General features: G+C 49.4%; 2 protein-coding genes across 15 annotated transcripts in view; one reads left to right on the top strand and one right to left on the bottom strand.

The window, feature by feature from the left end:
• Positions 1–12,929, top strand: part of LOC122685742 — a 50,752-nt gene that overhangs the window by 31,502 nt on the left and 6,321 nt on the right. For 6 of the 14 annotated variants that reach the window (XM_043890623.1, XM_043890622.1, XM_043890624.1 and 3 more), the window contains exons 5-6: positions 1,990–2,130; positions 12,797–12,916. In XM_043890623.1, the coding sequence (XP_043746558.1) occupies positions 1,990–2,130; positions 12,797–12,916 (261 nt within the window). Of the gene's footprint in view, positions 1–1,731; positions 1,866–1,989; positions 2,942–12,796; positions 12,917–12,929 lie in introns of those variants that run through there. The other 8 variants (XR_006338538.1, XR_006338536.1, XR_006338540.1 and 5 more) reach the window with 5 other exon arrangements.
• Positions 1–12,929, bottom strand: part of GABBR2 (gamma-aminobutyric acid type B receptor subunit 2) — a 359,033-nt gene that overhangs the window by 10,691 nt on the left and 335,413 nt on the right. The window contains exons 14-15 of the mRNA XM_043890615.1: positions 2,935–3,045; positions 44–268 (exon numbers count right to left, since the gene is read on the bottom strand). Coding sequence (XP_043746550.1) covers positions 44–268; positions 2,935–3,045 — 336 coding nt within the window. The remainder of the gene's footprint in view (positions 1–43; positions 269–2,934; positions 3,046–12,929) is intronic.

Consider the following 12,929-nt stretch of genomic DNA (forward strand, 5'->3'; position numbering starts at 1 on the left):
GCCAGGGTGGGGAGGGTGGGGGTTGTCGGTGGCCACCCCGTACCTTTGGCACAAACACCAGGCAGAGGGTGATGGTGCTGCAGAAGATGATGACTAGGGCCACGATGCAGAACTGCACGTTCGGCTGGTCCCGGGTCAGGAAGGAGACGGCCGCCCCGATGATGCACATGATGCCCACGTTGTAGACGCTCATCCCGATGTACTTGCTGTCGTTGAGCGCGGGGATGCTGACATTTCGGGTCTCCCAAGCCAAGAAGCAGCCGAACAACTGGAACGGCGAACAGAGAAGGGGGTGGTTGTTAGCAAGTGGTGGCATACACGCCTGCTCTGAGAAGCTGCTGAGCCGAGGGTTTTTCTGTTACTCCTGCCTATGCTGAAGTGAGGACCAGCAGGGGGGGAGGCTGGGGGATCGCTGCTGGCCAGGTCTTCTGGGTATCACAGTCTGTCCCCACTTGTGGCCCTGGGTTGAGTCCTGCCAAGGAAAGGCAGAGTGGGGTGTTACACTGGTTTACACACAGATTCCCAGGAGGCCACAGTGGGAAGGAGTTTCAGACAGTCTCAGCCACATCCCCCCCTTTACAGAGAGCTGGAAGGCCCAGAAAGGCCGATGGGACTTGCCCAAGGCCACAGAGCAATATGGTGACAAAAGTGGACTGTGTCTCTAGACATTTAGGCTAGTCTTTTTTTCTGTTAAACCAGGCAGAACTCATGTGTCTAGGACTTCTATTATCCTCCAATGCACCTAGCCACCCAGAATAGTGAGACTCCATTTCCTAGCTGTCCTTGAAGCTAGATGTGGCATATGACTGGGTTCAGGACAATGCCATGGAGGTGTGCATAAGCTCTGGGAAGTGTCTTCAGAGGAGAAGGCTGTTCCTCTTCCACCTTCTTAGTAGATGGAGTGGAATGTGATGGCAGGAGCTTGAGCAGTCATCTTAGACCATGAAGTCATCTTAGACCATTGTGTGGAAGCTATATGATAAAGGTGAGGGAGACAAGATGCAAAGGGCTCAGATTCTAGGAGCCTCCACACTAGCCCTTCTGCTTACCTGAGAGGGAAATTATTCCTAAACCCCTATTATTGTGAGTTCTCTGTCACTTGCAGTTCTGAAAAGTGAAAGAGTTAGTCACTGAGTTGTGTCTGACTCTCTGTGACCCCGTGGGCTGTAGCCTTCCAGCCTTCTTTGTCCATGGGGTTTTCCAGGCAAGAATACTGGGGTGGGCTGCCATTCCCTTCTCCAGGGGATCGTCCCAATCCAGGGATCAAACCCGGGTCTCCTGCATTGCAGGCAGATTCTTTACCATTTGAGCCACCAGGGAAGCCCTCACTTGCAGCTCTATTCCTGATCAATACATTTCCAGCAGAAATGAACAGGATAGAAGTCAAATGTGATCTGAAGTAGGATGTGCTCTGAAGTATGCTCATCCCAGTGTACTTGCTTTCATTGAGCATGGGATGCTGAGGTTTCAGGTCTCCCAAGCTAAGAAACAACGGAACAACTAGAACAGTGAACAGAAACGAGAGATGGTCGAGGGTGTAGCCTCCCCTCTGAGGGTTGTCTGAGGGGAGGGCAAGGTGCAGAGAAAGTGCAGATGGGGTGCAGATGGGGTGCTGGGCCGAACAGCGGTGTAGGTGGGAGAGCTGTCCACAGCTCTTGACTGGTGCAGGGGCCTCAGCTGGGGTCCAGCCCCTCCAGGAGGCCATCCTACAAAGCGTTCCTTTCCCCCTAGCTCTATCACTGAAGACGTTTGGGCGTCCAACAGCTGCGTGAGCCAGTTAACATCATCCCAAGGGCCTACACTATCTCACAGGGCTTCTATCCAGATGAAATGAGAGGATGGATGTGAAAGCATTTCATAAACTGGTATATCCGTTATAAGTTAATAATTACTTTGTAATTTGTATATTTTTACAACCATAGTTGTTTTCCTCTCCTCTAGGTGTGTTATCTCACAGACTGTTTAATTGTTATTTTTAATTCCAATCAGAATGGGAACCAGAAGCCCAGGAAGCAGATACTGAGAGAGGGAAGGAAACCACACTGCTGAAAGCCGGCTTCACTCTGGCTCCTTCAGTCCTACAGCCGGGTATGGCCGTCTGCATCCCAGAGGGGAGGAAGCAGAGACCGGGCAAGTCCACAGCCCTGCCTGGGTTCTGTCGGCAATGTGCAGCAGGGCTGGGGGTGGGTGCTGGGACGCCTGCTCTCTGACAGGGTGTCTGGGTACTTCTGCCACAGAGGCAGACGGTGGCTTAACTTTCCTGTGGAAGGGTCTGAGGGTGCAGTGGCCCGTGTCCTGACCCTGAAGGTATTTAGGTGCAGGTGTGTTTTGCACAAGATGTGGAGAGAAGATTCAAGGGTCAACCCAGGATATGGTCGGGTGGAACTGCCCCTTCAAGTCCTTCCCAACCTTGAAATTCACCAAGTCGTGTGAGGTGGGCTTGGTATGTGATCTTTGTATAACAGATGAGTGGAGTGGAAAGAGTATTGGGCTTGGAGGTTACCAGGTGGCCGCCAGCAAACCCTTGAACTTGTCTGAGCCTGACTTTCTGCGTCTGCAAATGGAGATGGTTCTACTCGCCTCCCACAGGATGTGAACGTGCGTTGGATGTCAACAGACTGCTGTCGGAGCAGGATGGTGGCAGCCGGGAGGCACACCCGTAGGTCTGGGGCTTATTCTGCCACCTACCACCAGCTCGGTGAGCTGGGGCAAACCAAGCCTCAGCGTCCTCACCAGTGAAGTGGGGAAGCTGTTTGTACCTCTCTCGTATGGTTGCCGTGGGACTGAACCGGTCCGTGCCGGGCACTGAGAGTGGCAAAGAGCACGTGCCTGGTCCTGGGGCTTCCGTTCACTTTTACGGTGACGGAGGCCCCGAGGAGAGGGAGCTTAGCCAGCGACGTGTCTCCCCCACTGTGCCTGCAGCTCTGCACCTACCATGAGAAGCCCCTTGTAGGCGTAGACGATGCCAAGCCAGATGGTCATGTGGGTGTTCTCACAGTGCTCCAGGAGAGGCCGGATGGAGATGTCCCGTCCTGCTGGGTCCGGCTGTGCAAAGAGAAAACAGAAGCCCAGGGATGGCACTGCACACCCTCCTGACAGCCAGGTCCCTGTTTCATGGCCCACTCCATCCCGGGAGCCACAGCCAGGGCTACCATCCAGGAGGCCTTCGGAACCCCATCTCTTGTCATCATGGGGCTCAGCCCTCAACCCGCATCGACTGCTTTCTGTTTGTTGGTTGTGATTCGCTCTACACCTCAATTATCTGAGTTTTCAATGCCTGTCCAGCTTGAATCAGAGCAAAGAGAGTAGGGACTGGGTCATGCCTGTGTCCATAGTACATAACACAAGACCTGGCCCAGAGCAGGCATCCGTCCGTAACGTTTGTTAAAAGAGTGAAAGCAAGAATGAGGCACAGAGTCAGGTCAGGAGGCTTCAGGTTTCTCTGGAATTAACTTGGGTCATTGGAAATAGAGTAAAAAGTGGCTAGACCAAGCATGGGGCCTGCCAAGCCCTGTTAAGGAGATCCTCTTGCCCACCACCTCCACGGAGGAAGCGGTGGTAGCAGCCACGTTATGTACCACACGGCGCGCTGTGGGCCAGGGCTGATTTTATAGGGAGTGGGCCCCTGAACTCAGGCAGCCAATCCAGAGGCTTGTCAGAGACCTGTGCACTTTCTAGTGCAAAGTGCTCTGCCTCAGAGGGTGGTAGAGAGGATTCAACCCAGGCGTCCTTCTCTGAGGAAAGTGAACCGAGAAACTCCAGGGAGAATCAGCCAGATGGTGGTAAGAGGAGAAAAATACAACCAGAGAATGAAAAAATATAAACTCTGCATATATTTTTAGTGAGCCATTTGAGAGTTAAGCTTCAGACATCATGGCCCTTCTTCATCCCTAAATAGCATGTATTTCCTAAGAACAAAAAGATTCTCTTATATAACCACAGATGCCTACCAAATTCAGGAAATCTAATATTGATACAGTATATTATCTAATACACTACCTATTTTTAAATTTTGCTGATTGGTCCAGTAATGTCCTTTAAGGACCCAGTCAAGGACCATGTGTTACCTTTACTTATTGTGTCTGTAGTCAGCCTTGGAACCAGCCCTTTCTCCTTCAACCTCAAGACCTCAGGAAGCCTAAAAATAAGCCCACATACAACTACAATCAATTAATCTTTGACAAAGGAGGCAAAAATATAAAATAGGGAAAGACAGTCTATTCAGCAGTGGTGCTGGGAAGGTTAGCTGTATGTAAAATGATCAAGTTAGAACACACCCTCACACCATGCACACAAAAAAACCGAAATGGCTTAAGATTTAAACATAAGATATGACACCGTAAAACTCCTTGAAGAGAGCATAGGCAAATCATTCTCTGACATAAATCACATCAATGTTTTCTTAGTCTCTCAAGGCAGTAGAAATGAAAACAAAAATAAACAAATAGGACCTAGTTAAGCTTAAAAACTTGCACAGCCAAAGAAGCTATTTTTTAAAAAAAAAAGCCAGGAACTTCTGTGGAGATCCAGTGGTTAAGACTCCAGTCCCACTGCAGGGTGCAAAGGTCTGATCCTTGGTTAAGATCCTGCATGCTATGTGGTGCAGGCCAAAACCCAAAGAAGCAACAACAAAAACCCCCAAACAGTCTGTGGAATGGACAAAAATATCTGCAAATGAGGCTACCAACAAGGGCTTAATATCCAAAATATATAAACAGCTCACACATACAACTCAAAAACAACAATGAAAAACCTCCAAACTGAATCAAAAAATGGGTGGAAGACTTTAAGAGACATCTCTCCAAAGAAGGCATAGAGAGGGCCAACAGGCATATGAAAAGATGCTCAACACCACTTATTAGAGAAATGCAAATCAGAACTACAATGTGGTGCCACCTTATACTGATCAGTATGACCATCATTAAAAAGTCTACCAATAACAAATGCTGGAGAGAGTGCAGAGAAATGGGAACCCTCCTACACTGTTGGTGGCAATGTGAGTTGGTGCAGCCACTATGGAGAACGGTATGGTGGTTCCTGAGAAAATTAAAAATAGAATTACTCTCTGATCCAGCAACCCCACCCCTGAGCATGCACCTGGACAAAACTATAATTAAAAAAGATACATGTACTCATATTCACAGCAGCACTATTGACAATAGCCAAGACATGTCCAGTGCTGGGTGACCGGATAACGAAGATACACGTATACAGTGGGACAGTACTCATAAAAAAGAAGGAAATAATGCCATCTGTAGCAACACGGGTGCAACGAGAGATGTCATTCTTGGTGAAAGAAGTCAGAGAGAGACAAATACCAAGTGATAGCACTTACATGTGGGATCTTAAAATATGGCACAAATGAATGTATCTACAAAACAGACAGAGACCAGCCTTACGGTTGCCAAGGAGGAGGGTGAGGGGGAGAGGGATGGACAGGGGGTTTAGGGCTGGGAGGTGCAAACTATTAAGTTTAGAATGGATAAACAACAAGGTCCTATTGTATAGCACAGAGAACTATATTCCAATCTCCTAGGATAAACCATAACGGAATATAAAAAAAGTATGCATATAACTGAGTCACTTCACTCTACAACAGAGACTGGCCCAGCACTGTAAATAAACTTCAATATAAAAAAGGCCTCAAAAAAAAAAAAAAAAAAAAAAGACCTCAGCCCATGTCAGTCTTTCATGTCATTGGCATTTCTGAAGATTCCAGGTTATTTTGTAGAATGTCCTCCCATTTGGATTTGTCTGAATGGGCTTTCATGACCAAATTCTAGTTATACATACTTGGGAGGAATTCTGGGTAAGTGATGTTCTCATCTCCTCAGTGTTTCAGATCACGGTCACTTTATGACACTTTGTCCCATTATTGGTGATGTTTGTGATCATTTGGTTGAGATGATGTCTACCAGATCTCTACACTTCAGAGGTACCTATTTCCCTCTTGTAATTAATAAATAATCTGTGGGAGATACTTTGAGACTGTGTGAGTATCCTGTTCCCCCACAAACATTAACTCAGTGGTTGCAGCTTGCATTGATAATTCCTATTTTGAGTCATATTACTTTGGTGGCTGCAAAATGGTAATTTTCTAACTATCATTCCATTTAAGTACTTGGCAATATACTGTTAATAAGATATTTCCTTTCCTGCCACTCATTCATGTATATCTGTGTAGACTTACGGGATCCTTTTAGATTCAGTGTCTTATAATCCATTACTATTATTCATTTTGTTTGAAATTTTCCAGATTTGGCCAGTAGGAAATCCCTTCATGCTGCCTCCTGTGGTTTTTCAACATGTCCTCATAGTTTTTTGGGCGCACTTTCCTACTTCTAGGCACAAGATGTTCCAGGCTCTCCTTATATTCTCCTTGCTCTAGTCTTGGAATCAGCCATTTTCCTGTGGAGTTCTGGTTCTTTTTAGCAGAGAATAGTATTTAGAAACATATCTGGGTACTTGATGTGCTCACCGTTCCTGGGCTATCATTACTTCTACACCCTTTTATCTGTCTTTCTATCTGTCTATCCATCCATCCACCCACCATCACTCTAGCTATCTCTTCATCATCTATCTATAGGTATAAATAAAACCAAATACCACTGCTTCTTGCTTACTCTCCCCCATTCCATATTTGCATTTTTATTCTCCCACAGTGAGATCCCTGGTTTCTAGCAACATCAAGATAGTCACCCATTTCCTCAATTCTATAACAGACACAAAATAGTTCAAAATTGGTACATCTATACACTACCAATAACAAATTTACTATGCTGAAGATTTCCTTGTAAATTTGTTTGTCTGTAGCACAGATCCCACTGAGGGTATCTCATCAAAGAACTGTGTTCTGGATGTTGCCTTTTAAGGCCCATAATAAAGCCCCACTTCTGAGGGTGAAAAGTAGGCAACCCCCAGGGTCAGTCACAAGGAAGAAGGGGCATGTTGGTGGGATCCAGGGATGGGAAAGGTCTTGGTCAGGTGGAGGCTGGAAACCCTATTTCTCTTAGCCCTGCTCACTAGGTTTGACCTTCAAGGCATGCCATTGGGTACCCAGGGAAAGATGATGCTCTCACATGGATGCAGGAAGAGCTGGGAGGCATGGGGCCAGTGGCCTCAGGCCATTTTGTAACTAGATCATCCAGTGGCATGCTCTCAGGATGATTCCCCTTTCATTGTCCCAAGCCACAGAAAGCCTCAGCTTAGCCTCTGCAGTGGTGGCCGTGGGGAGACACCCCAGGGTGAGGTGGTCCCAGGATCACAGTCAGAGAGGCTAGGTCTAGAGATTTCCTCTCCACTGCTACCGACCCAGATTCCAAGAGTGGCAGAGGCTTCTTGGTGTCCTTTCAGTGTTTAATTGAGGAGACTGGGAAAGGACTTGGCCCCAAGGTCAGAGTGACCTAGTGGCACAAGTTGGTTTCTCCAGTGTCTGACAAGTAAGCAGACCTCAGAATGCAGTGAGTGGCACAGGCCCATCACAGCCTTGCGTGAACAGCAAGCCCGTTAATGATGGTTGTGTCTGTTGTTCTACAGTGAAAGGTGATCATTTATGATGAACTCTTAGGTTCTGGGTAGAAAGGACTGATTCTGTCATACTCCATTGTTCAATGTAATGAACAGTCCATTCATGGGAAGCTGACAAAGACTGCTTGGCTTATATACCGCCATGGACAGAGCCCCTTCCTCCCACTCTTGGTGAGACGGCTGCACAGGTTTTTTTTCTTTTCTGTTTTAATTGAACCAGAACCTTCTCCTATACCTCCCACCACTGATATCAAACTCTCTCCTGTGTCTGCATGCTCTTCCTCAGAAGGGCAAGATCTAAAGTGAAGCATATGTCGCCTCTCCCCACGACTTGGCCCGGTTCTCCTAAACTGCTTGAGTTTACTTTTGATCGGCAAACCTAGAGCTGAGCTCGGCACTTCAGGTGGTACTAAGTACCTTGCTCCAGATCCCCGTGGTTTTCTAAGTAGCTGCCTTCCACTGGTGATTCACATGTTCCTTATGGTTAGGACCCCCTAGGTGGAGACTTCCCTAGTGGTGAAGGCTCCATGCTCCCAATGCAGGGCACCTGGGTTCGACCCCTGGTCAGGGAACTAGATCCCACCTGCCACAACTAAGAGTTCACATGCCACAGTGAAGATCAAAGATCTTGCCTGCCGCCAACTGAGACCCAGTCCAGCCAAATAAATGTCTTTTAAAAAGAGCCCATAGGTTGTTTTCATGGAACTGCAGCTAGCTCTTTCCCCTTTGGCAGCTGACATTCCAGCCTCATTACCCTTTGCCTTGTTAGTAACCTTCTCCTCATGCCCTCCATCTTGGCCTGCTCTGCCCTCTTCGAATCCTGAAATCCAAATTCTTGTATCTGGTCTTTTAGTCCCCCATCCACCCCATTAACCTCAGGCACAGCCTTACCTGCAGAGGTGTGAAGGAAGCGAAGAAACAAGGGTCTGCCTAGAGTCCGAGGGTCATGGTTGGTAGACATGGTTCTACTCCATCTCCCAGCATGCAGGCACTGATGCAGAAGTAATGTATCTGCTGGTCACCAGTGTCTCTCACAACAGCCCCATGTCTGCACACTGGTCACAGATCAGTGATCTGGGGGGTTTCATGAGTGATGAAGTTTATGTACTCACGGGGCTGGAGGGCAGGGAGTCTGAATACAAAGTCAGATGAGCCCTGCATTGAGTCTCGAAGCAAACTATAAGAGCCGTGCCTTCTCTGTTACGATCCATCCCGACAGTGCCTGGGGCTGGAGTTCAGAGCGCTCTGAGCAGTCACACACATTCCTGACCAGGGACGGGAGAGCAGGGGACCTGGGCCGCTGCCCCAGTGCTTAGTTGGGGTCCTTGGCGTGCACCAAAGCGCCACTAGAGGGCACCAGAGACCCGCGTGGGGGGGTTCCGCCCTGCAGCTGAGGCCCACCCTCTGCTGGGCGGACAGAGCTACTGGTGAGGCTCCGCGGGGCCACAAGTGGTGAGCTGTCAGCAGCTTCCTGTGCTATTCGAGAAGGCACTCACCTGGCCTTAAATGAGGCCAGACTTCAGGCACATTGGAGGAGCTCCCCCTCTACCCCGCAGTGGGTGAAGCAGAGTTGGGGGGATATGGGGGGATACTGGGGAAGGAGGGGTCAGAGGGCACTCCCCCTGCTTCTAGTGGGCTGGCCATGCAGGCCAGCGTCAGGGAGCACAGGGCATTGACCCCTGGGAGCTGATGTCAGGGCCTGAGCCAGGATTTCAGGCCCACTTCTCTGTACAGTTGTGGATGTATTATTTCCACTGGCCTAAGACTGTTTCCCTTTCCCCAGATGACTGGCCTACAGGAACTTTCAGCTAGCTTTTTCCTCTCATTTCATTTTCCTTCCTTCCTTGTTGTTCACCTGGGCAATTTCCTAAGTAATCATTTATTCATTTGTTGCATAACTGTTAAGTACTGCACTGCCATCTTCCAGGTAGCTTTCTGGGCATGGGGAAGGCAGGACTGATGAGAGCCGTGTCCTCAGGGGGCTTCCACTCTAGTAAGACCAGGACAGTTTCATGAGAGATGACCTCAGAGTGGAATGGGCTGGCCTCAGCCAGTAATAGCCGCCCTGCCACCAGGAGCTGCCTTGTCATGAGTGACAGGTGTGCCAGTTGTGAACCTGTGAGCTCTATACGTGTTGCTGAAGGTGCACAAGAACCTCACAAGGTGTTAATCGTTTTACACGAGGAAACGGGCACCAGGAGGTTACGAAACTTGCCCTAAATCTCCAGCTGTTAAGTGTCAGAGCTGAGATTCAAACCCAGGTTTGTCTGACTCCCAAACCAGTGTTTGTGCTTTCCTCTCTGTGTGCGCCCCCTGACCGGCCCCGCCTCAGATTCCAAGGAGACAGTGGGTCTAAAGCTGCTCAGGGAGAGATGGCTTAATTGCTCACCTTTCAACAGGGGCCTCCCTGAAGCCCCCGGAGCCCTGGGAAGGCTGTGCTCTGGTGCTGCGAGAAATCAAGCTGATAAAGTGCTCTTTCTGCCTGACGGGGCGCAGTGCCCAGCAGAGCGGCCACGCCTGTCTGTGATGGCCGGAGGCTGCACGCGCTCACACCTGACTCTTGGTCCGGCCGCTGCTCAGCAGGAGGCAGGCAGACGCGGCCCGGGAAAGCCTCCCCCATCTGCAGTGAAAGGAGAGCAGCTGGCCTGAGAGTCCCTCTGCATGATGCAATTGTTCACAATGTAGGTCAGTGGCCCCTGCAAACATCCGGCTCTGTCAGGCCGCACAAGTGGAGCAGCAAGGGTCTGAGCATGGCTTGCAACCTGGAGGCCTGAAAGGTCAAAGGGCTGCATCCTGCTCTAGACTCACCGGGTGACCTTGGGCAAGTCCTCGCCTTTTTCTTGACCTCAGCTTTCCATCTGCGAATGAGCCCAGGGGTTAATTTGAGTACAGTTAATGTAAGCCTGGGTAACTGAGAGATGACGCTGTTTGTATCACATCTCACAAGTGTGTTTGTCCTGCATCCACTCACTCAGAATCGATTTGGCCAGTGGTTCCGTGCCTGCTGCGTACCGCGTGCTGCCCTGGATGCCAGGGCCTGGCTGCATAAGGATGGGGAAGGCAGGACTGATGAGAGCCGTGTCCTCAGGGGGCTTCCACTCTAGTGAGATCAGGACATAAGGATGTCCTGATATATATAAGGATGCTTGTCTTCTTGGAGCATGCACCCCGGGGAGGGTGCAGCAGTGTGATGAACCGCAGGCCACAGGTACAAGTAGAGGGGTGAGAAGTGTTCCTAAAGGCAACACAAGGCTCTGGTGCTACCAGCCAGAGGACCTGCTTCAGATCAGGTTGTTTAGTGGTTAGGTTATTTATGGCGATATTTAGTCTGAGACCTTAATGGTGGAAAGACCAGTCAAGTGAAGCCCTTGGGGGAGCGCATCCCTGGGAAAGGGAACAGCAAGGTGGCAGGACCTGAAATGGCAGAGACTTTGGCACGTTTTAGGAACCAAAAGGAGGCCGGTGTGGCTGGAGTGTAGTAAGTGAGGGGCCAGCATTGCTCCTCACTCCTTATATAATGTGCATACAAACCACCCCCGGGGCTTGTTAAAGTGCAGACGGCTCAGTAGGTCTGGGCGGCGTGAATCTCAGTAGCTCCCAGGGATGCCTGATGCTGCTGGTCCAGGACTGGCCTTTGGGCAGCAAGGCCTCGAAGGATCTTAAGCAACAGGATGACTTCTGGTCCTCAGCTTAGCAGGCCTGTGGTTAAGAATGCAGACTCTTTGAAAAGGGAACCCTCCTACACTGTTGGTGGGAATGTGAGTGGGTGCAGCCGCTGTGGAGAACAGTATGGAGGCTCCTCAGAAAACTAAAAACAGAATTACCACATGATCCAGCAATCCCTCTCCTGTCCTGATACCCGGACAAAAGTACAATTCAAAAAGATACGTGCACCCCTATGATCAAAGCAGCACTCTTCACAATAGCCAAGACACGGAGCTACCCAAATGTCCGCTGACAGATGAATGGAGAAGGATGTGGGACATATATATACAGTGAGTAATGAACGGATAGAGAAGAATGTGGTACGCATATATACAGTGAGTACCACTCAGCCGTAAAAAAGGAAACAATGTCATTTGCAGCAACGTGGATGCAACTAGAGATTATCATACCAAGTGAAGTGAGTCAGAAAGACAAATGACACCTGATATCACTTACATGTGGAATCTAAAGTACCGCACAAAGGAACCCATCCATGAAACAGAGAGACAGACGGACGGAGAGGACAGACAGGTGGTTGCCACGGGGTGGGAGGGGATCGATGGAAGGACAGAGCGGATGGTCGGGGTTAGCAGATAGAAGCTTTAATATATCGGATGGATGAACAACAAGGCCCTACTATATAGCACAGGGAACTATACTCAATATCCTGTGATAAACCACAATGGAAAAGAATATATAAAAATGTATATATACATGTGACCGAATCACTTTGCTGTCAGCAGTAATTAACACAACATTATAAATCAAATATAGTTGAGTTGGAAAGTGCAGACTCCTCCTGTCACTCACACGCCTCTGAGACAGAGTGACAGGTAAGCACAGGGGCAGACTTGTCATCACACATCTGCGTGTTCAGACCCTGCGTGGGGGGTGAGGAGCCTGGTGGGGGCATGGAGGGCGCCACGTGCGTCCCCTGTGATTGTGGGGCCCTTGGCTACAATCTCAGACCTTTCAGGCTGCCTCTGCTGTAGGTGGCTCAGCTTCCCAAGCCCCACCTGGCCAGAGCTTCTATAAAGGAGGGGGTTCCTTCCACCTTTTGACCAGCTCCCAGAAGCTGGCTTTTGGTCTCTTTTTTAAATTTTAATTTCAAAGCTGATTTTTGAAATAGATGGTAAAATTGGTAGGTTTCTCCCCTGGACGTGTGTGTATAAATGTGAGTTTGAGAGTGTGTGGCAGGGAGAGGTGGGAGCATGTCTGATGTTTCTGGGCTGCATTTCTGTCTCGAGATGCTTCTCTTGTCCTGGGAAGGCATGTGAGTCAGCACTGCCTCTTTTAGGGGAAGAGTGTGGGGTGGGGCGGGGGTCCCACCAAGGAAGCCAAGGCAGGGAGACAGGGGCCACTGGGCTCAGATCCCAAGTCCATCCCTCGCCAGCTGTGTGACTGTGAACACGTCCCTAAGCCTTTCTGAGCCGTGATTTCCTCATCTGCGACCTCCCAGGTTTGGCACAGTGATCAAAAGTGGTAACTAGCATGTTTAGCAGGCTTTTGAAACTGGAAAGCCTGCTCCTTATGTGTAAACCATCATCATTATCTCCCACTGCAGAGAGCCGCAGAGCGCTGGAGCCAGGAGGAAACTTCCAGACTTCTCCGGGGCCGGCTGCTTATCTCAGCAGCAGCAGCCCCACATCTCCGAGGCAGCAAAGCTCTAAGCTGTCACTTCAAGGTAAGATTTTCTT

Source organism: Cervus elaphus, chromosome 29 (assembly GCF_910594005.1).
Source record: "Cervus elaphus chromosome 29, mCerEla1.1, whole genome shotgun sequence".
Taxonomy (NCBI): domain Eukaryota; kingdom Metazoa; phylum Chordata; class Mammalia; order Artiodactyla; family Cervidae; genus Cervus; species Cervus elaphus.